The sequence below is a fragment of the Aristolochia californica genome, unplaced genomic scaffold (genome assembly GCF_029961685.1).
Source record: "Aristolochia californica isolate CCGP_79_NKW_82.1479 unplaced genomic scaffold, dmAriCali1.0.hap1 SCAF_2, whole genome shotgun sequence".
NCBI lineage: Eukaryota > Viridiplantae > Streptophyta > Magnoliopsida > Piperales > Aristolochiaceae > Aristolochia > Aristolochia californica.
The window spans coordinates 50,068,438-50,091,712 of NW_027181881.1; the positions used below are offsets into that span (position 1 = coordinate 50,068,438).

At 38.0% G+C, this 23,275-nt stretch overlaps 5 protein-coding genes across 7 annotated transcripts; 3 read left to right on the forward strand and 2 right to left on the reverse strand.

The window, feature by feature from the left end:
• The first annotated feature begins 231 nt into the window (after positions 1 to 231).
• On the forward strand, positions 232 to 9,259 carry LOC137955501 (uncharacterized). Its single transcript, XM_068802470.1, has 7 exons — positions 232 to 1,028; positions 5,603 to 5,681; positions 5,922 to 6,076; positions 6,201 to 6,327; positions 6,428 to 6,613; positions 7,879 to 7,950; positions 8,215 to 9,259. Exons 1-7 carry the CDS (start codon positions 619 to 621, stop codon positions 9,031 to 9,033), a joined length of 1,848 nt encoding a protein of 615 aa, XP_068658571.1. The 5' UTR covers positions 232 to 618; the 3' UTR covers positions 9,034 to 9,259.
• Positions 9,260 to 9,771: 512 nt separating this feature from the next.
• Positions 9,772 to 10,397, reverse strand: LOC137955511 (histone H3.2). The gene has a single exon (XM_068802484.1). It carries the CDS (start codon positions 10,340 to 10,342, stop codon positions 9,932 to 9,934), a length of 411 nt encoding a protein of 136 aa, XP_068658585.1. The 5' UTR covers positions 10,343 to 10,397; the 3' UTR covers positions 9,772 to 9,931.
• Positions 10,398 to 10,970: 573 nt separating this feature from the next.
• On the forward strand, positions 10,971 to 14,136 carry LOC137955502 (uncharacterized). Of its 2 annotated transcripts, none has more exons than XM_068802472.1 (3): positions 10,971 to 12,989; positions 13,126 to 13,433; positions 14,056 to 14,136. In XM_068802472.1, the coding sequence occupies exon 1, from the start codon at positions 11,689 to 11,691 to the stop codon at positions 12,985 to 12,987; it is 1,299 nt and encodes a 432-aa protein (XP_068658573.1). In that variant the 5' UTR covers positions 10,971 to 11,688; the 3' UTR covers positions 12,988 to 12,989; positions 13,126 to 13,433; positions 14,056 to 14,136. The 2 variants fall into 2 exon arrangements, with proteins under 2 accessions (XP_068658573.1, XP_068658572.1); XM_068802471.1 differs by having other exon boundaries at positions 13,147 to 13,433.
• On the forward strand, positions 13,442 to 14,607 carry LOC137955507 (uncharacterized). Its single transcript, XM_068802479.1, has one exon. The coding sequence runs from the start codon at positions 13,653 to 13,655 to the stop codon at positions 14,340 to 14,342; it is 690 nt and encodes a 229-aa protein (XP_068658580.1). The 5' UTR covers positions 13,442 to 13,652; the 3' UTR covers positions 14,343 to 14,607.
• Positions 14,608 to 15,799: 1,192 nt separating this feature from the next.
• LOC137955505 (uncharacterized) lies at positions 15,800 to 22,282 on the reverse strand. 2 transcript variants are annotated; one of them, XM_068802477.1, is made up of 7 exons: positions 21,948 to 22,282; positions 19,885 to 19,911; positions 19,240 to 19,317; positions 18,926 to 19,055; positions 17,687 to 18,023; positions 17,521 to 17,575; positions 15,800 to 16,067 (listed from the first exon to the last, which is right to left on the reverse strand). In XM_068802477.1, exons 1-7 carry the CDS (start codon positions 22,068 to 22,070, stop codon positions 15,996 to 15,998), a joined length of 822 nt encoding a protein of 273 aa, XP_068658578.1. In that variant the 5' UTR covers positions 22,071 to 22,282; the 3' UTR covers positions 15,800 to 15,995. The 2 variants fall into 2 exon arrangements, with proteins under 2 accessions (XP_068658578.1, XP_068658577.1); XM_068802476.1 differs by having other exon boundaries at positions 19,240 to 19,347.
• Between the last annotated feature and the right edge of the window lie 993 nt (positions 22,283 to 23,275).

Consider the following 23,275-nt stretch of genomic DNA (forward strand, 5'->3'; position numbering starts at 1 on the left):
TGATGAAATGCCTGTCTAAAGAAAATTTGACGCTTACGAGTGTGGCTCGCTGTCGTGTCTTAACTGCTGCATTTGCGAACGAGCGAAGAGTTGTCAAGTTAATTAAAACGACATCAAATTGGCGTGATTCCAAAGTTGCCCCTACTTCGTCCTGTCCTCCATAATTACAAATAAATCATATAAGGCACAAAAGCTCGGGCGAGTGGATTCGCAGCTCATTTTTCTGGTATTTCGGGAAAGGCCAAGGGGCGGCTCATTTTGCTGCCACGCTCATTGGCTTGCTGATCGGCGTGCGGTCCTGGTAAGGAAAGCGAGGCCGGAGGGAGAACTCCTTTACGGTTTCATTTTTCCGGCCTTCCGGATTTGATCGGAACCTGAATTCAAGAATTATCAGCTTAATTCTCTGATATAAGTCATATATATCAGTCACACCCTAAAAGTTATAGGAATTCTAGGGTTTGGCTCTTTGACAAAAGAGAGAAGAGGAAGTCCATACAAATGCTGCTACTATGACGTTTTTGCGAGACATGATTCCAACATCGATCCTTTACCTTGTCGAGTCCGGTGATGTAGGCCTTCTCTGCTGATCTGGGAGGCAGAGGAACAAAAGCTGGTTCGATGGTGGATCAGGAAGAGGAGGATTTGCAGATGGCGTTGCGAATGAGTCTGCAGCCCTCGCCGCCTGAGCCTAAGCGGAGCAAACCGCGCGAAACCTTTGGAGATTCATCTGAAGAGTCACCGGAGGCTAAAAATAGACGGTTGAAGCGGGAGCTCATGGCGGCAGCCGCGGAGAAGCGGATGATGATCTCGAAGACGGTTTCTGCGAAGACGACTGAGAAGAAAGAAACTCTAGTTTCTCCTAATCCTGTAAACCAAAAAACTGATGCGGCTCGTTCTGGGCATGAACGGAAGGAAGCGAATTTAGGGCAGGAGCTATCTCCAAGTGATGCGGAACAGCTTTTCCTTATGGTATTTGGAACTGGCGTGTCAAAGGGTATTCTATCACAATGGTGTAATCAAGGGATAAGGTACTTGATTATTACAAGAATCGATCAATCGGTTTGCTTGTTTTAAGCGTTTTCTTTCCTGCATGACTTGATAATACTACAGGATTAATGAGGTTGCTTATTTTTATTCATGATAAAACGGTACGATAAAGAAACAAATGTTGTATGGGCGACAAAGGTATCTGAAGGATAGACATGAACAATCAAACATTAGAGAAACAAAAACTAACAAAGATAATTTTATTCCCAACAACATTAGCCAAGCAATCAGAGAATTTGTTGGCATTTCTGGGGTTGTGAGTCCAATGGTTGAAGCCCGAAGGCATATGAAGATCAATAATATCTTGATGAGAAATTTGAAGGAACTGTCGGGCTGAAGACTTGTTTCCAGAGAACTAGTTGAAGATAACTGCTGTCACGTGCCTAACTCAATGTTAAAAAAAAATGTTCTTTTATAGTATGAGGCCATGAAGAAGAGGTTAATCCTCTGGGATTTTAGTGTCAGTGACCAAACTGAGCGGACTATAAAAATCAGATTCCCTTCAGCATTATCCTTTGTTTCACCACCTCTTCTTGCAAATCCCAATTTTCATTTAGAGCAACAGCCAAAATTGATCTTTAGACTTCAGTGAAGCAATGGAAGTCCACCAATATCCAGTTCTTTCTAGTGCTAGAGCTAGGGAGCTGATTCATCAGTCATTCAATTGCTGCTGCAGGATTAAGTTGATAGATGTCTCTTATCATCAGTGCTTAAATGTTCGTTTTCTAAGGAGTAGAGGGTATGCCAGACATGGAACCAATGGAATATAAATTAGTGATTGATTGTATGATGAGTAAAGTAAATCCATGCATGTCAGAGTAATCATCTTGGTAATGAGCAAATATGGAAGGTCATTTGTCTTGATGTCATTTATTTCGGTGCCATAATGGCCCTGCAAGAGGAGTTATATGGAAGTTGATGGTCTCTGCATGAAATTGAAGATTGAAAATGTATATTGTTATAGGAGGTTATCGTGGAAGATTAGAAGGTTAGCTTCGAAAAATAAATGAAGTGAGAAGTCTTTTAATATCCTGGATTTTTATTCTCAATGGAGATATCTTAAATTTCTATAACACCGGGAAAGGGATATTTCATTGATGAGGATCCAAAGGATAAGACAGAAGAGGAATGTCACTATAGCAAAGACAAAAAATCAAAATACCAGAGAATCTCAAGCAGAAAAATAACACGAGTTATAAGAAAACAAAAAATTTAATCAAGAGGGAGACTATATTTAATGACAAGGTGTTGCCAAGTTGTCTCACTTCGATCCAAGGAATCTGCTATACAGGTACTTTGCAAAGTGTGAATCCATGACATGAGCATCTACCTGCAAATATCCTCAATCTCATTACAGTATAACAAGAAATCAATATAAAGATTTTACCCTTTTTTGCACACCACAGGAAGCGGCTTACAACCAGGGCACTGAAGTCTTCTAAGGGGTATTCATCGGGGACCTTGAGAGAGGTCATAGTCACAAAAGGAATGCATATAGGCAAACAACAAAGTATGATCCAGAAAAATGTGTTCTCTGGATCTTAATGCCTCCCCTCGTCATCTGAATTTAAGAGCCATCAAGGAGAAATAAAAGGTGATATACCTTAGATGCTTCATCATCGTTAAATGCTCTCCTTTGATTTAGGTTACAAGCATGCGTGCCGTGATTCCTCTAGTAGGAGGAAGAAACAAAAAAATTTGAGGCACCCCTATCAAGTCTGAAAATAAAGGGTAAGCTCTCGCCCAAGTAGCCGAAAGGTAATTAGGCTTTCATTTTTAAACATGGATTTGCAGGCCATGCTGAAATTGGCTATGGAGTGTACATATCAACTTCTGAAGGCTTTATAGCTTGGATGGGAAGCCGAGGAAGCCACAAACTCTCACTATATCTGTATTTAGCAGTGATTATCTTCCGTAACATGCCATCTCTATTATTACGGCGCATCCACAACCAGTTTGAGAGAAATGCTCTGATATCAATATCACCAATGTGAATGTTGAAAAGATTTTAAACAATTCAGATATATGTAGAATGTGAAATTTCTAAATGAAGTTCAAAGTTGGTAAATTTTTATTGAAGTTGGATCATGCAATCATATGTGGCAAATTTGAGCTATATAGCTGGTGTGCTAATCTTTGTTTGGGGAAGCAAGAAAAATGGTGCACGTCAAACACATGCTGATATTTTGACTGATAATGGGGGGTAGTCTTGTGAGAGGTGACAATTGTTATGATGGAGCAATGGAAAAGCCACCTATTAGTTGAAAGATTTTAATATTAAGCTGTTTGTGTTAGGATGAAGAGCTCATTTATTGTTTCTTCCGTGGACGTCCAAAAGCTTTAAGTGGATAAGGTTGCCGTTGAAGGACTTAATTCGTCTAAAGGTTAAAAACAATTCATCATTATTGTCCTTAAATCTTGATATTGTTGTAATCAATAGATTATTTGCAGGCCTTTAAACCATAAGAAAGAAGCTAGAGAAGCACAGCTTTGAATAAATCTAAGGCCACATATTTGTATTGATTTCACATTTTTTTTCTTATATGGATCTTGTGAATATGTCAGTTAAGTTTATTTTGGTTTGTCATTGCACATCACATATCCTTTTCTTTTTTTGGTATAATCTTCTCTTATTGATGCCGCTTTTTTTTAATAGGTAGGAGCTTAAAATTCATAGAAAGGAGCAGTGGATATGCCAATTGACAATTAGGGCTGACAAATTTACCAATTTTGTCGAGTAATTTGTAGAGTATAGAATGAAAAGACTTGTTTGAGAAATTTGGTTAAGATTATCCAATTACCCATAGGCTCTTTGTTATATGGAACAAATATGGGTGAAAGGTGTTCCATCCCCTCTGATTATGCGCTTACCCTATTATGTGAAGAGTAATGTGGTATTGTCTTCTCATATAAGATGGTTTATGTTTATTTAATTGGTATAGATGTAGAGGATAAGCTATTTTTTAAGACAACCAAAGATTAGATAATAATATACATAGTTAAGATTTTTATAGGTGTATATGATTCTTGATTATATTTTAAGTTTCTATGTTTAAGATAGTAGTTTGATACTATATTTATGATTATGAGAAGATTTATTTAAGTCAAAATAATTTTTATTGGCATGTTTGCCCATGGGTAATCAGGTTTATAAAAGAGAAGTGGAACTCCTTATCGGTTTCAATTTCCCAGTTTGCAGCTATAAGTCCAACATGGCGGCAAACTGAGAGCAGTAAGTTAAATGAGAAGAAATGAGTATTGTTAATAACAAGGAGAGAATGCTAATATCTTCTGTAGCTAACAGCCCAGCAATTTCATTGGCAGACCAGGGGGATGAGAGCGAAATAGTATCAAGGAGTGGATCAAATCTTGCATTTCCTAAAAAGGAAGCCAGTTTTGCCAAACCAGCCAGGCTTGGGCCAAGGTTTATGAGATATTTTATTTGGATAAAAGAATACTGGTGGAAGCAAGCTGTCCAATATAGATATAAAACAAAGGAGTGCAATCTTGGGTAGCTTATTGTAATTAATAGGTTAAAATCTTGTGCTGGACGGAGTTTATTTCTTGTTGGCAAACTTACGGAAGGGAGCTAGTTTTGTAGGACGAAGTAGGATGTTTGGATAGACTATCTCAAAAATTCCTTAGTATTTAACTGCATTAAAGGAACTAGCAGTTTCATGAAACTGTTTGTGTAAGAGTGAGAGTGTGAGTCTAGTGGTATTCTGTTTACATTAGGTGCATCAGGTCACGAGTTCGAATCGCGCCACCCCCCTCTCAAAAAAAAGAGTGAGAGTGTGAGATGCTTAAGTAGCTGTCATTCATCTTGTCACATACAATTGATGCTGGTCCGAAATTGTCCATCTCTGCCTTGTCCTACATGTGTCTATTGTGGTTTGCAACAAACATGGACCTTCATGAGGAGTCTATGGAAAGAGAAAATCAAGGTTAGCTTCCCATTATGTTTTTATCGATGATGACAGTTAAATTTGGTAACATGACCTGATTCATTCTCTTGGGGTGTGAAAACTTTCTAAAGTACATAAATAGTTGCTTTAGCTTTGTTTATTATGAGATGACAAAAATATGTACGGAGAGGTGATTGAACCTTTGGCTTACGGGGGTTTCGACTGTGGGATCTTGGGTCTGAGTCTCACCAAGGTAAGTGATTTGACATTCCAAAAAAAAAACACCAAGCAATTTAATGTGTATTCTGTAAAGTGATATTGTAAAATTTAATGTAGAACTGCGCATGTTAGTAAATACAGGTAGGTTCTGTTTTATTTTCTGAGCTCCTTGGTTTAAGTTTTGGGATATGAAGTTTTCCAATTATGGTTTATAATTATAGATAATGACAACTTGAAGAATTGTAATTAATTGGAAGAAGCTGTCTTCCTTATCCTTGGTGTTTAGAGAACGTATTCACATCGCAGTTGATATTGACCATATAAGGAAACAATGAAACCACCCAAACCCAGTTCTTCTGTGTTTGAAAGACTATCTTATCCGTTTTAGCATTTTCTTCTGTTGTTGATATATGCATATATTATGCCTGCAGGTTTAGCATCGATCCAGAAACATGTATGGGGCTTGTGCAACATGAAGGGGGACCCTGTGGTGTATTGGCCACAATACAGGTCTGACCATGATTGATGTATAATGGTCATTCTATTATTTTCCAGCATAGAGTTACTTATTTATGTCTATTTATTTGTGCTATTCACATCGCATTCACTACTGCTTGATTTTTGGTTCAATTTGGCTTTTTCTTTTCTGAATTTTAGCTGGCCTTCTTTTTTTAAACTTATATCCTTCCTATATATACAGTTACCCATAAAAAAGGGCTCTCTAACAATCCCTTCTTCCTTCTTCTGCAGGCCTTTGTTCTCAAATACCTGATATTTTGCTCAGATGAATTAGAAAACAGTGAACCAAGCATGTCGTCACAAAATTTGGCTCTAAAAAGGATTTCTCACAATGCAGTTCTAAGGTCGGGTGATTTTTCTTCTTTAACAGAAGATGGGAAAATGAGGTAGTAATACTTCTTGTCATGATTTATGATCTTGCCTCCATTAATCTATTAGAATTATCGTTCTTGTGTTTCAGCAAAATTTTGAGATCTCTGTTGACCATGTTCTTTCTTTCATGTTTTCCAGAGCATTGATTCTTAGCATGCTAGAAATCTTGTTTTTATGTGGAAGTAACAAAAGGGCTGTGATTGCAACATTTGGTGTTCTGAGCAACCCATCTGAAGTTGGCTCTCAAGATGATAAAAAAGATGAAGCAAGTATCCTCTGTCTGTATATTTTAGCTTTTGCCTTTGAAAACGATGTTTTTCACTTCTAATTTTTAGTCATGATTTCTTTTGCAAATGACCTAACAGATAATCGTCACTGCCTTGGAAGGTCTTCAAATTGAATCAGCTTCAGACTTACAGAAAGTGTTAAGAGTGAATGTTGTCACTCTGAGAACAGAGGCCTTTCATCACCTTAAATCTGTGCTTCCCATTTTCCAAAGTCGTTTGGGGGCACTGCTGTTTCTTATTTCTGCTTTACTTTCTCGAGGACTGGTAAGCTTGTTTTCCTTTGTAACCGTTTTATTAAGCAGATTTTGTTACTCTAGGAGTATTGATGTTTACACTTCTCTATCGAGAGATAACTTGTTTATCTCTTCCTGTCATTGACGAGAAATGTTGTTATGATACTTAAATGAGATCTTGCTCAATTCAATTCATTTCCTTTGGTTCAATGAGCACATAGGAAGATTTTTAGTGTAAGGCCTTGAATGCAAGTCTTACTAGGGTATGTGGTGCAGTGTGCCTATAATCAGCACTTCAAAAACGGTTATCAAGTTTGTGCTCAATTCAGTTCATTTCCTTTGGCTCAATAGCTACATAGAAGGGTTTCTAGTGTGGGGTCTTGGATTCAAGTCTCACTAGGGCATGGGGTGTAAGGCATACGAAATCAACATTTCAAAAATTTTATACTGCCATAAGTTTTACTTTTTCTTTTTCCATCAACAACTACGATCAGCTGTTTGACATCTTTTGTTCCTTTGATCAGTTGTTGGCTCTCTTTTGCAGTTTATTTACAGAATATTATATCTTTGACCATGTCCTAACTGGTGCACTAAATATTCTTTGATGAATAATGTTGCCATAACTTTGATGCATAACATTGATTTGTCCTCCATATAGCTCTATGAGCCAGATTTTGCAGTTTGAAGTTCATTTGTTAAGCTTGCATGTTCTCAAAAGATAGAAACTTTAAAGTTTTGAGTCATCCATTATTTAGAAATTATCTAGTAAACTAAAAGATATAGTGATTGGCCTGTTTGTGGCTGAGGATGACAAATCTGGTTTTAGACCTTCTTAGTAATCAGCAACTTAAACCCTTATAATAACCTGCTGTCATCTGAAAGGTAGACGTTCTTTAACTGAGAATGCATCCACCTCTTTGTGTATTGCTTAAGAAGTGTGATATTTTCCACTTGTGGATTCAGAAACTGTGACTGAAATTGTTCCTTGTGGTCAAAGTTCCTTCCATATGATATTGGGCTGCTGCTTCTGCATCATGTGAGGATCTTGCTGTCTAATCTTCTTTTTCTATCACAGTGCTCCTTTAGTGGCCAAGGGAATTTTTTTAAGAAAACTGAATTTATGGGTGCTATGGATAATACTTGCGTATCTGCATTCTTTGATTTGTCAGCTCTTCAGATGTTCATGCAAGTCCATATGTGTAGTAAGCAAATGTGATAGTTAGCATGAGATTGTTCAACTACTTCTTCCGTGAGAAATGAGTATTTTTATTCAGATTAGAGATCATCTTGGTGCAGGAGTCAGTCCAAGCAGACAGGGACGACCCTAGCCTTCCATTGGTTACAGCTCCTTTTGGACATGCCTCACAGGTATGTACGCATCAGATCATGTGCTTGGATCATTTCCATGGGAACGATCTACTGATAGGCTAGCAGAGGCTTGCTGCAAACCTGGTTCAGCAGATCCAAGCTCATTTTTTTCTTTTGAAATTTGTTAGCCTAGTAATTTCATGCTTTAGAGGCTTTTTTCTGCAAGGTGTGTTTGTGGTTGTAGTACATGAAATTTTCTTCTGTATTGATGAACCTTTTAGGAAATTTTTTATGTTTGAGAAGTTGTCATTTTATGTATAACAGGAAATTGTGAACCTACTGCTCTGTGGACGAGCTGTTCCAAACGTGTTTGATGGCTGTATGGATCTAGGAGGAGGCATGTCTCTGAAAGGAATACCAACAAGTGTGGAAGTTGGATTCCTTAGTCTGTTGGAATCTCTGAATTTCTGCAAGGTTGGGCAGCTCCTGAAATGCCCCAGGTGGCCCATCTGGGTTGTTGGCAGTGAATCCCACTATACGGTGCTGTTTGCCCTGCATATCTCCGTGCAAGATGAAAATGAATTGGAACAGCGGGAATCTCTCATCAGGAGGGCGTTTGATGCACAAGATCAAAGTGGTGGAGGAGGTTTCATTAGTGTTGAGGGCCTCCACCAAGTCCTTAGAGAAGCAAAGATAAATTTGCCAGCTGAAAAGCTTGACCGTTTATGTAGTTCAGGGTTCATTGTCTGGAGTGAATTTTGGCAGGTATTATTGGAGGTAGAGAGAAGCTTGGGAGGTTTAAAGGATTCCGCAGGTTCGATGGGGAGGAAGCAGTTTGATCTGTATCATTTTAATGGGATTGCCAAGTCAGTGATGGGTGGCCTCCAACTTGCAGGAGGGGAAATTCCATTGCAGAGACCAAGACTCACAAAACTGAGGGTTTCTGTCCCACCAAAGTGGACTCCCGAGGATTTTATGAAAGATGCAGGTTCTAGCTCAGGAAACGACTCAAGCGGTAAGGATGGTGTTGTTGAGGTGAATCAGCCAGAACGATCTCAACATGCACCTTTGGTGGATTGTATCAGAACCCGCTGGGGCCGAGCCATGTGCACTTGGGTTGGAGACCCTCCTAGTATAGTGTAAGAGACGTCATCGAAGAGTTCCTTTTTCATCTGTTGTAGTAGAGGTTGAAGACTTTAGCGTTCAGAAAGGCCCCGAGTGCTATGGTAAAAAAAATCAGCACCATGGCAACCCATCAATCCAGCGGTTTTATAATTGTAACAGATGAAGGTCGGTAGTACCATTTTTAACTGAAAGGGATACATAAGTGACGCATGATATGATTAACATTTTGAAATTTTTCGGTCAATGTCGACTTCACATTTAGATAAATCAAGCCTGATTGTTGCATATCATTCGTGAATCAACAATAAACTTTATTTGATTTAACTTAAAATAATTAACATGTAGCACCCAGTTGACATTGTATCTTGTGCTGGTAAAGTAAGATTTTAAACATCCACCTTTCGTCTTTCAGATAATACAAAATCGGAATACAACTTTAATTCATTGAGCAACAACTAGCTAAATCTTAGCCAGTTTGCTGCAGCGACTATTCTCCGTCTGTCGGCTTCTCTCTTTATCTCCTTCAAACGAAGACCAACAAATATGAAAATCTTCGCAAGGAAAACGACTTGGAGAAAAGTTCATAAAATACAAGAGCTAGGGGTACGTTCGAGTTCCCAAATAGAATCTTAGTCCTAGACGAACAACCAGATCCTCCATATCAAGCAAGCAAAATGTCACACGCTAAAATATTGAAATTTGGGAACCCGCATATTTGAATAAAATTTTGGAAACACAAAAATAGAAAAGAGAATGTAACCGAAAACAAGACTTCTTGATTCTTCATTTCTCAAAACGTAGCACAAAGAAACAATAACATGTCAATAGCTAGATGGATGTCGTTTTCCGACTAAGAACAGTAAACCCGTGAAGAAACACTATTAACAAGACAACCAAAATACAGGAACTTCCGGTATCAAGCTCTCTCTCCACGGATCCTCCTGGCGAGCTGGATATCCTTAGGCATGATAGTAACTCTCTTCGCGTGAATAGCACACAAATTAGTATCCTCGAACAAACCAACCAGATACGCTTCGGCAGCTTCTTGCAACGCTGAAACGGCACTACTCTGGAACCTGAGATCCGTCTTGAAATCTTGAGCAATCTCTCTCACCAACCTCTGGAAAGGAAGTTTACGGATGAGAAGTTCCGTACTTTTCTGGTACTTCCTGATCTCCCTCAGAGCCACGGTTCCAGGACGAAACCTGTGGGGCTTCTTCACGCCCCCGGTAGCCGGAGCAGACTTTCGCGCAGCCTTGGTGGCCAGCTGCTTCCTCGGGGCCTTCCCTCCAGTGGACTTTCTGGCAGTCTGCTTGGTACGCGCCATTTGTAATTTCGGAAGATCCTGCAACAGACGACTAGACGATTCGAGTGAAGACTACCGGGGGAGACGGATGGTATTTATAGGGAGAAACGAGCGAGGGAAGTTTGAAATTTTCGAGTGAAGCAGCGGGGAAGGAAGCTGTATCGTCGGATTGGAATGAGAATGATCGGTTGGGATTCGTTTTAAGGAAGGCACACGGATTGCGATCCCTGAGTGTAGTTCACGCGTTGCTTGTCTTCATGAATTAAGATTCCGTGCAATCTGTGCACACTATCTTCTTGTAGTAGGAGGGGGCCAATAGAGAGTGGCTTCTTTCAACTAGTACACCATGTGCTCTTTTTAGTGGTTTGAACATATTAATGTAGCAAATTAACATGAGGTCTTCTTCTAGTATGCCCTTAAGGAAAACAAACTAGACATCTATTTGAGAATGGTCAGCAACATTGAAGGAGTCATAAGTGCCAAACCCGAGTGGCTCTAGCTCTAACCCTACTTCCCATTCTCTGCAATTTAATATATGTTTCCGATTTGTTACAGAAATCCAAGACAGTAGATTAGTAATATTTTAAGGAGACCATCCTGATTGCTTCCTTGCATCGACCCTCTTTTTGTTCCCATCAGCTTTCGGTTTTGTACCGATTTGAAAATTGCAATGGTAAACAATGTCAAGTGGGTCCTGCAATTGCTTTCATACATTGAACCCTCAAGCCTCTTCCAGACTTCCCCCACCTTTCAATATTTTCTCATGTGAAGCAAGTCTCTTCTCCTTTCTACACAGAAGATGAGCCAAATCTCCGGAGACTGGTGTTTCCCGTGATTTTTTCCCAGGATTCTCGGCTTTAATCCCTGAAACGAGAAATGGGGCTCGAGCTAAGTTGCATTGCTTTTCTCCTCCTCTAAGGTAATGTTCTTCTAATTTATGGTGTATGCCTGTGTTTTTTGCTGGAGAAAGTGGGTCTAGATTTGGAAAAGGGAGATGGGTGTCTTGTTGTTGGGTTAAACGGTGGATGTTGAGATTCATAATTGGCATATTGAACTCTTCAACTTGGCTTCGTTACTTTTGAAAGAGTGATTGCCTTTCTTTCAATCTTGTGAGTTTCGTTGAGTGCTCGTGTAACTTTTTGAACTTTCTGTTGAGCAGAAAGGCTGCTGTTGATGAAACATTCAGTTTTGGGGATACGAACTACTTGGTTCTTCCTAGTGCCGGAACGATTGTTATTTGATCGTTTGGGAAAAAAAAGGAGAGTTGGTGGTTTGCATAGCAGTGTTTAGTCTGAGCAAGCAGTAGTTCAGTTCAGCTGATATATAAAAGAACTCTTTATGGCATAGAACCGAATTCGTATCACTAGATGGATTCGAATTTGTCATCTGGTAATATGATTCCAAGCACTTATGGCTTGTTGGATTTGCAAGGACCCTTGCATGTTCATCACCAACAAAATCCGCATTCTTTCTACCAACAGAGGAGCTATGAACCAAATTCTATGGCTCGGACCACAAATCAGAATGTTTTCCCTCTTATTGCGGGAAGTATGCAGGAATCCGATCAGTCTCAACAACTCTGTAAGACTGAGGGGGTTAAACCCTCCACAAGTGATGAAGATGAGCCAAGCATAGCGGAAGAAATTGTTGATGGACACCGTGAAGTTGGTGCTAGGGGGAAAAAGGCTTCTCTGTGGCAGAGGATGAAGTGGACGGACTCAATGGTTCGGCTTTTGATCATGATTGTTTCTTACCTCGGTGAAGATGCTCATGCAGAGAGTGGACATGGTGGGAGAAGAAGGTTTGCAGTTTTACTGAAGAAAGGGAAGTGGAAATTGGTCTCAAAAGTTATGGCTGAAAGGGGCTGCTATGTTTCTCCTCAACAATGTGAAGACAAGTTCAATGATCTCAATAAGAGATACAAACGGCTAACAGATGTGCTTGGTCGAGGGACTTCCTGTAAAATTGTGGAAAACCCGGCTCTTTTGGACTTAGTGGACCATTTATCAGAGAAGACCAAGGAGGATGTAAGAAAGATTTTGAGCTCCAAGCATTTGTTCTACGAAGAGATGTGCTCTTACCATAACGGGAATCGTTTGCACTTACCAGATGACCCTGCTTTGCATAGATCTTTGCAATTAGCCTTGAGAAGCAGAGATGAGCAAGATCTAAAGCAGAGTCAAGAGGACATGGTGGAAGATGATCAAGAAGCAGATACTGAAGACAGGAATGAGGAAACAGAGGAGAACACACACGGTGGTGTCAATGGGAGATCTTGCTGTTCAAAGAGGATAAGACAAGCTCAAGACTACAAGGACGACCAGAGTTTCAGAAATCCATCTACTACTCAAGATTGCAGTGAAAGGTCATATCACCAAATTGGTATGCCTGGTCATAACACACATGATGTGTTGCCTGATGCCAAAGCAGCTTGCTTACAATGGCAATGGATGAAATCTCATTCTCTGAAGCTGGAAGAAAAGAAATCACACTTACAAGCACAAATGTTTGAGTTGGAGAAGGAGCGATTCAAGTGGCAGAGATACAGTAAGAAGAAGGACAAGGAATTGGACAAGCTTAGGGTGGAAAATGAGAGATTGAAGCTTGAGAATGAGGAGTTAACATTAGAATTGAAGCGAATGGAACTACAATCTGATTATAGCTGACAGTGAGTTACATTTTTTCGTATTAGTATTTTCGGTATTCATATTTTCCTCAATTTCACAGATATATCCCATATTTCTTTTAGAGGTGTTTGGTGCTTACCTAAACTCTGTTGGGCTTCATCATGTGGCTTCTCACAGTGAGTCTTGAAAAAAATGCAGCAGACACAAAACGTTAAAAAGAAGACATACAGCAATAATGTCCGTAAATTTCGTGTTCGGACGCCGTGGCTACCGTTGGAGCAGTCGCCATTTTTTACCAGTTCACCATAAATATGGCGGGACCCATGAGAAAAAAAACGAAAAATAGTACAAGGGGGTAAACGGCATTACTTGTACGAGACGAGGATTCAGACGGCGGAAGAGGAAAGTACGAGCGGTGGCGTGCGACTGCTACTACCCAGTTTTCTCGAGCAGCAACAATCTGTCCACTATTGAAGCCTGGCAGGGTAAGGAGAAAAAGACGTATACCTTCGCCCACCGTTGCTCATGGGAGCTCACATTGTTCTTACTGTTCTCTAGACCTCTGTGGCGTCTGCCTCAAATAATTTTCTGTTTAATCATGGCGTCTTTTGGTTTATTTTATGTTCTGATTTAGTTGTCTGATGGATAATAACTGCGGTCTGGATCCTCCAACGTAGCAAGTAGGAAGCAGGATATAAAACCAGATGAGGACATGTAGGGAAGCCTGCTCCCCCTTCAACATCTCGAAACTCACACTTCTCCCCGTCTTCCCCTCTCTCTCTTTCTCTCTTTCTCTCTATACTAGCTACCGGAAGCTTCACAGCCCTCTTTCTGTAATAATGGCGGATTACGATCAATCGGCCGTCCCAAAAGAGACGGCGGTTCAGGCTTTAAATACTATCATCCAGCTTCATTTCGAGAAAACCCTCGAGAAGAAACGGGCCGTGGATCTCCAGAAAAAGCAACTTTTCAACAACTTCCACCTCTTCTTCATCTTCCTCTCCCTCATCCTCTTCCTGGAGACCCATTCGTCGAAACTCCAATGCCACCACATCTGGGTCCCGCTGGGCCTTCTCTCCCTCTCTCACCTCATTTTCTATGTCTCAGTTGCGCAGACACTGAGGTGCATCAACGGGTTCAAGTACCAGAGGAGGTGCCATAAACTGACGCTGGGGCTGGCGACGGAGCGACTGAGGCAGCTCAAGATGAGACCAACAGGGCACAGCCGTGGAGGTGCAGGTGGCGGTGAAGAGGAGGAGCTCGAGATTTGCTATCAGGAGCCGCCGGAGAGCTATTTAGGGAAATTCAAGAGGAACTGGGCTCTCTATTTTGGGTTCTTGCTTCTCTGTTACGGGTTTATGGTGGCGAGTTCGGTTGTCTTGCTCTGTGGTTAAGTCGAGTAGTTCTCCAGGGCTTTGGATGTCTCTGTTCAGTGTAAGCTGATTTTTGTTGTTGTTGTTGTTGTCGTCGTCGTCGTTGTTTTTCTGCGGAAAAAGATTGTCATTTTTCATTGGGCTGCCTGGAGAACCAGAAACGAAAACAGAGATGGTAATGGAGTACTGAATTTCCTTTTACATTCTGCGAGTTTCGATTGATATCACAGACATCTCCCATTCTTCTGAATGTGGATTGATTCGGCTATAAATGATCTTTTTCACATACCAGATTCCTTTTTGACTGAGAAAGATTTCACTTCTTCTGTTGAATAAGGACGGAGTGCATTTGTTTCAAGAAGAACTTGTATCGATCTCTTTTGTTTCTTTAAGCTAAGATAAGGAAATGGGTTGGATATTGGAAATGAATTAAAGAAAAAGGAAATGAACAAACCCATCCTCTCCTACCTCAGATCAAATGGTCTCGACCGATATCATGATGACCAAGGGATAACCAGGGGGTTCATTCAGAGTCCTCGTGTTTGTTGCGTCCAGTGTGTCCACAGTTAGTTGCTCTTCTCAAGTAAAAAATTAAAGAGTTTGAAATTTGAAAAAGTTGATTTACGACAGAAAGTCGCTACGGGTGAGTCAAAAGTAATCGACACCAGTCAAGAGTTTGGATTCTTTTTTGTCTCATATGGAGTATCTACTCTTAGCTACGATCTTTAGTTTCTATTCAAATATTTAAATACTTATCCATGGAATTTCATTGATTACTCACCAATGAAATTCGTATATATGAGATGTCAAATCATGATCTTTTAGCCACGAGTAGTGTATACAATTTGCCTTGATTTAATAAATGTTCATGAAACAAATAGAAATTATGAATAATAAAATTTTATAATTTATAATATATAATAATTAAATAAAAATTAATATATTATATACACAGCTATTATATATTATCTACCCACCTCTCTAGGCAATTGAAAATGCTTATCAATTGGTATGCAAACCACATCAAGTTATATTATATGTTCTACTATTCACCAGCCAAAACACCCAGGCTAAGGCAAGTATTTCTCTCCAACACTTTATTGTAGTATCATAGGTGAGTATTTCTCTCCAACACTTTATTGTAGTATCATAGGTGAGTATTTCTCTCCAACACTTTATTGTAGTATCAAACCCTCATACCTAGGTTTGTAATCTTCTTATTGTATTTCTCTTATCCATTCATAAAAAAAAGAACTTAATGGAATTATTGTTTCATACAAAATCTTTAGTTTATTAATCGAAAAAAAATATTAAATTGGTTAATCATATAAGGATGGGTCATCCAACTTCACAAAGAATAATTCTAAATGGATTAGTGAGTACAAAGATCTTGAGTTTATTAATTAAAAAAAAATATTTTTTTAATTGGTTAATCATTTTATCTTTTAAGCTGTTTTTGTACCTTTGAATCACCACTTAAGAGTTTCATATCGTGCTTTATTTAAGATCATTAAATTTGATCATGAAAAGAAACAAATTTGTTACAAGGAGCCCCACAAACTGGGGCTAAGACTGACAAAATAAAATGTCAAAAGAAGATAATGCTAACCGTAAAGTTAATAAGGATACATTATTACCGCTTACACATGGAAGCAGGGGAACTCACAGAGCTTGCTAAACTGAGAGAGCTTTGCGGAGAGACTCATATGCATCAACACAAAGCTTGAATTTTTCCGCAGCCATTTTCTGATTATGAAGATGTGTCATCATCAGGATATGTAATTATAAGCCAAAAGGAACAAAAAAACAATGAGTGGGGTGGATCTTAAAATATGTTAAACAAAAACTATGATTATTTATTTTTGAGAAAGGACACGATTTTATTAAAGCCCCAGGGTGGAAACATAGAACACAAACTAATGAGACGAATCCCTTATCATAAGGGATTATGAGGAAGGCCTATTTAGCAACAATACCATTAACTTACCTCAATACATGATTCCAATCACAACCACAACTAGAAGCAAGGCCAAGTGCCTCCGAGGAGGCTCCTCCAACATGGCTCCTTTCGAATGTTGTAACTATGATTTCATTTAATCCCAGATATTTGCTTTCCCATAAATGAAAAACAGAAACAAAGTCAACAAGCAATCTGACTCTTCTGTAGAAACGCACAGGACAACACTGCCAAGTATGAACAGAGCTTACACTCTTTAAGTAGTTTGGGTGACCAGATAGAAACTATTTTTTTAGATGAAGGGTGTATGGAAACTAACAGAAAAATGTTTGTAGTAGGGCAATTCTTCAAATATTAAAAAGACAAAAGAAACACCTCGAAGAAAAAGGGTTGAGTTCAGGACAACACTGTTAAATCCTACTTGTTTTGACCTCAAAAAAAGGGAAAAAAAGATGTTTTGATTAACTCAATGCAGGTCCAGGCTGATTCAATGTCATACCGTCTGACCACAATAATAGCCTATTATATTGAACTTTTTTTAATCCACACACATAATGCTGTGCCTCCTGTCATGCATGGAGACAACAAGGGTCAGAAGGGTCGACTACCTAAAATAGGAGTTAGGACTTTGTAGAGTTATAAATGGTATGGTTCTTAAGTGTAGGTAACTTGGTAGCAAGGTATAACTGGCTTATTCATATATTTTACTTAATATTTGCACATTTTCAAACCGATTGAGATGATGAGCACTACCCAGCAAGTACAATTCTAGTTTATTTTCCATCCTTGAAGCAAGAAACTAGACTTTAAATGTTAGCTATTCAATAGGTTTCCACTAATTTTGCATTAATGTTGGGGCTGCTACTTAAAGAATAGTGGCAGTATTTTAGGTATTTTTGAATCTGGAGTAATGACTACGACAATCATCATATGAACCCAGCAGATGTTTCATAATTACTAAGCAAAAGATGTTTCATAATTTCCAATAATAAGTAACTCAGGAGTATCGAAAGGGAGCCAGAAAATGGTTGACCAAAAGCATACACAATTGGACACGTAAATGGATGTCAGCCAGCCCCTTAGATCAACCTATGAGAGTCCTAAATTGCTAAAATCATGAAAGATCTTTTGGAAGTTGTGTCTATGAGCCAGCTAGAAGCCACATTGTGGATTAGGAGAACCTTAACTACTAGAAAAGAAAAGAAAATAAAATAGAGAAGAAATAAAAAAATTAAAACTTACTTGATAAGGGCCTTCATGTTTGTCGGGATGCCATTTCATTGCAGCTGCATGAAAACTGCAACAAGATAAACAAATGGCAAATTTATACTCAGGCAACATCTGACTAAACAAAAGGAAAATAAATTAATATCTGGTCAATCAGCAGCTTTTTAGAAAAAAAACCTACGCGCTCTTAACATCTTCCAATTTCAATGAGCCTGTCGGAGGCAACCCAAGGACAGTTCTATCAGTAGATGAGCCTATGGAACAGAGCTGTTCGTCCTCATCATCTTCTGTGTTGTCAGTTTCATCTGTTTCATCGCTACTACCCCAGTATCTAGTATTGCTTTTTGCCCAATTTGATCCATCATTTTTCAACTGGAATCCATAAGTGGAACTTCTAAAAGGATGATCTTCACTTGGCCTAAATGACCAAGTAAAGCATCTCCCTCCAAAAGTTGCCTCAAAGAATGTCTTAGGATCCTCATCATAGTCACTAACAAAGCCATCTTTTCGCTGCCGATCTGGTGAGGCAATTTACAACAAATTTGTTAAGAAAGCACATAAGAATCCAAGTCTGCAGTTCAAAAATATAAAACTTTGAGTTGAAACATGCAGTTACAATTCCATCAAGAAACTTGAATTTTAGAAAAAAGATAAAAGAGCAAAACAATCAATGTTTTACAGAAGCGACTAGTTTCTAGTTAGTAGCAAGTGTTGTTTCTCAATATACGGCCTGCTATTATCTTTGAATGAATAAATAAAAGGTCATTTAGAAAGTTTGTCTTGGTAGGAAAATTATGATTACGCGTGAATAAGAATACTCACGGTTCCAAAACCAAAATCTTCATCATCTCAAAGTTCTCTTGGAATCACTTCTACACAGGACCCAGAAGAACTAGAGGTAGACTATGTTTCCCTATTAGAATCTTATAGATATCATTTTTTTCTATTTCAAAAAAAAAAGTGAGATCATGAGTTTCCATCTCATGGTTGAACAAAGATGTGAAAGTTGAAGACCGTCTAAACACAGAATTAACTGTTGATTGTTTGCTTTTTAAAGATATTTCATGGTTGAACAGAATTAACTCATGATCTCACATTAACGAACACCTCCACCATATTGCCACTGAGCTACAGGTTCAGTTACCTTGTGGCTACCTACAACCTGAAATGAGGCATCAAAATAGAATTTGAGATAACTCAGTTGAATTTCAGGAGAATTATAAATCATAAAAAGTTCTGAAGTTCTTAAGACGAATGATAATCAATTATCAAGACATGGTGGGACTCAATAAACCATGATAATGCAGTCAAATGATGTTTTTTTAGTTTATTTTTTAAAATACCAAAATGCTTTTGTTAGGTATCAATATTTTTGTAAGCACTTTGCCGCCCATATTCATCATAGCTCAACGAAACTTACGTTTGTGACCTCCATGGAATGAACGGCAGGCCTTAGATCCCTTGCCTGATTGCTTTGAGCGTGCTTGCTTATGTTTCTTTCCTCCATTTCTGTTGCCGGTCTCCTCAAAAACCCTGTTGAAATCTACACCCTAGTAACAAACATAATATGTCATTGGCTGCAGACCAAAGTAGTAAGAACCACCGGCTTCTACAAAATATAGTTCGTGATCATGTAAAAAGTAACTCTAGGAAAACAAATTGATTGTATTTTCCCAAAAAGAAAAAAAGAAAATCCGTTGGAGTGATCATAGGACTAGAAGTAGAAAAAATTACCTGAAAACTGTTATTTGAACGCCTATAGGATGAACTATTATATAGGATATCTTTCAGAGCTTTCTTTGCATCTGCACGCTTTTGACGAGTCACATACTTAACGTAAGTCTGATCAAAGTGCAATCAGTCAGATTAGCTGGGCAATGAACTAATTGTATGCATCTGCATCAAACACATGAGAATCTACACCTTCCTACTTTGAAACTAGACTCCAATTTCAAAGGTGTATCCCATTGCTGATATACAACTATCATATTCAGTGAGGTAGCATTAAGACTAGCTCACCATCATCAGATTATAGAAAGCCACTAGTATTGTACTGTGAGGTAAAAAACATGTTGTCCATGAACATGTCATAGGCATTTGTTTCCAGGAAAGTGAGACAGCACATCGGGAATCGTATTCTCTGAGCTGCCTCCAGGTCACCAGCTCATTCATGTTACCAACTGTTCTTCTAGGGTATCATGGAATCTCCAATAACATGGCTACATGCTTGGCTAGAAGCTTGGTTTGTATTTATTCCATTCCATAAAAAACCCATCATGCAAACACAACATATCATAATTCAAACGTAGTGTAAATTGAATGACTAATTTCAGCTACATTTGCACCAAGAGAATAAAGCAAACTCAAAATTTTACATACCTTAGATGGTTGTTGTTCTGCAGCATCCTGCAAAGACATTCATAAAACGTTATGTTTGACAAGAAAAGTATTAACATGCCAACACAAAGAAAAAAAAAGTAATGGCAAAACTTCCGTTAAATGTGTGTACTGAGCAAATGAATTTTATCTCATCTTTCCAAAAAGAAAAAAATCATCATCCACCTCCTTTGGCAATAGTCAAATGCTGGTGTTATGGAACAGGCAGATAGATTGGCTTTAAAACTCTCCATATGCTTCAGGAATGGGCTTCATAACACAATAAGGTTCTATTCCCTCCCACCAGCTTTCACTGATGGGTTAATATAAAAATTTTATTCCATGAAGATCTTTTTTTCTTCAATGTGGTTGTTTGGTCAACAAGGTTCTTCCAAAAATTTCACTATGCAACGGAATCAAAGTGAGACATGTATGCATATAAAGAGTAAAAAAGCCATGTATTTCTTAAGTTGGGGAAAAGTGCTACTAGGTAGTGATTCATGTTCATCTAAATAAGTGATATGCCTTCTTTAAGAAGATAAGATGCTGTATGGCACAGTTTTGTCCATTTCAAAAGGTTTATGCTGAGGCACTATTGAACTGCTCTTTAAGGGAATACTTCTGGGATATCAAAAATTTGGATATACAAAAGTCAGGGTAGGATAAATATGTGTTGAGAAACAGATCCTACTCACTTTAGAAGAACAGAACAGATACATAATCTAGTTTTACTACCAAAATGAGTAACTCTAAAAAATTCTACATTTTGCCATCCTAAAATAATCTTGTTTTCCAAAAAGTGAAAGGGGGAAAAATTAGGTCATGAGACAAGCAACTTTTTAATTGATCAATCAATTTGAGTGTGTGAGAGAAGTATTCAGTATTTCTGAAGGAATTACAAGAAAAAACGAAATTTCGCCAAAGATGTGAATTAGGAAAAGTTGGTCGATGACAGATGCAGCCATGATTAATTTTAATATACCTTGGACTGATTTTTTTTAAAAAAAGATATATTGGGAAATAGGAAAACTTGGCAATATGTGTCACATGGAAAAAAAATATACTCTATACTGCAGATTATTAGAGATTCAACTAGGAGTGGTTCTGCTTTGTTTAAGTGAATATGGTTGAGGAACAAAGTATGGATTAGACATGCATATAGCCAATCCTCCAGAAAGTTAATATGCCGTATGGGTTCTACCTGGATTAACAAAATATAGGCAAGAGGTGCGTTAATAAAAATATGAATTTTTAAGAAAAATGGACTATTCTAGTATATAACCTGTAATGTAGCAGACTCTAGCTAAGAAGAAATGATCTGCTAATATCTTACTATTTAATAGCACTCTTCTTCTTCCTTGCAGGTCTCATATTACTTCCTCCGAAAATGCTTTCTATTAGTAAGCTGTGGAGACTCTTTATATCTCTGGTTTTTCTTTAATAAATTATCACCATTTATACCAAAAAACTGAAATACACTAGCACATACATCAGAAAAACAGCTACTATGTCTGAAAAAATTCCGATTAACAACTTTTAACTTTGAATTCTGTTTCAAGATGAAAAAGAAAGTTGCTACTGCTACCAGCGAGAGGATAATTGAGGCTTATTAAGATCAGAAAAGCCATACGATACATAATCAAATGACAAATATTGCTCACAAAACACTATTTAACCTAACATTATATTAACGGAAGAATATTCCTGAACCTCCCTGAGCTTATACTTTAAGGCGGCAAACTAGAAAAGGGCAGTTACTTACAGAAAGGAAGATTTTAAGTAACTAGTAAAGTCCAAAACATAAGTTTGGTTACATAGACTATTTGAATTGGGGGAAAATGACAATGTAGATCAAACAGAAAAAAAAATAACGAATAAATGAACTTCAACAAAACAAAAAGCAAAAGGAACAATGAGTTAAACAGCAAAGTAACAACTGACAGGTGCCCAGATCGTGGAAAAGAGAAGTATATAACGAGCCAACGTAAACATCCACCATGACGAGCAAAAACGATATTACCAAGTTATACTAGAGGAGAAAATACAGAAGTAAAGAACATACTTACGTTATTCCATTTGCTCTTCCATTTGGCATGGCAGGCAGGGGTTGAATGAAAAAGCTCAGAAGGACAATACGATGATAAAGAATTTCTCAGAATTAACAAGTTTTTCCATCCGTTTACTTGCATTTTCTATCTCAAAAAGCAAAAATTGAATAAACCCAAGGACGGTAGAAAAGAAAAGAAAGTGAAAAACATAAAATCAGAACCCGAAAAGGGTTGATCTTCGTCTGTATTGGTGCTCTCTTAATCTACTACTCTTCGGCGGAGCGCTTCCCATGCGGGGAAGAAAGGCTCTCACGGAGGACCACTTCCGCCTCTTCAGGTGGGCTGCGGGAGAGTTGAGAGCGGCAATGGAGCACGTGTGTGGCAGTGACCCTCTTCCGGTAGCAGAGATCGGAGCCATCCGTTTGGTGGGCTGCGCATTTCTTCGATTTAGGTATTGCGAGCCGAAAGTGTAACAATTTTTTACTTTTCTATAAATACTAATTATCCTTTTACTAATTTACCATTTTCCTTGTTGATTTTAATTTTAAATTAAATTCTAAAAGTAGGAATGTAAATTGTAGATTGTAGACTTACGGAGTTCACTAAAGGGGGGTTAGTTAACAAAACAAAAATTTGATCTTGATCTTCATCTTCAAAATAGGTATTAGTGTGAACAAGTTCATCTTCGAAATCTTTGAAATAGGGTGTTAGTGTGGACAAATTCATCTTCATCTTCATCTTCGAAATTTAAAATCATTGATTTTATTAATTATAAAAATGAGTTAATTAAACCAAATGCTTGAGTTAACAATATTTTACTTGCCACTATTAAATCACTAATACAATAGAGTAAATAAAAAATAAATATGATTAATAAATAAAAAGTATTATATTAATAACATAAGATAGATTTTTTACATGGTATTAATTAACAATATATTTTGACAAAATTAAAAATAATTAATTAATTAAATGCATACTTTAATTATATTTATTTATGAGAGACTTAAATATGAAGTTTAATATAGTAATAAAATTGAACAAAAATAATAAATAAATACATATACAACTTTATTAATAACCTAAAAGAAAGATTATTCAAATAACGGGTTTGTGCCTTTAATATTAAAATCATCAAGTTACAAGTTTAGTACATATAAACAACGCATGTTCAAAAGTAATAAGATACAACCATCATTTATCGTTCCACATGGAAGTCGATATGGCATCTCAAAATTGTGCGGCTCTTGTAGATTCTAATGCACTCTGCCTCCGAAAGCATGTTACTTGGCTACCCACATCCTCAAGACAATCACAATTAGGGGTGGCATTGAGCCGAGTCGAGC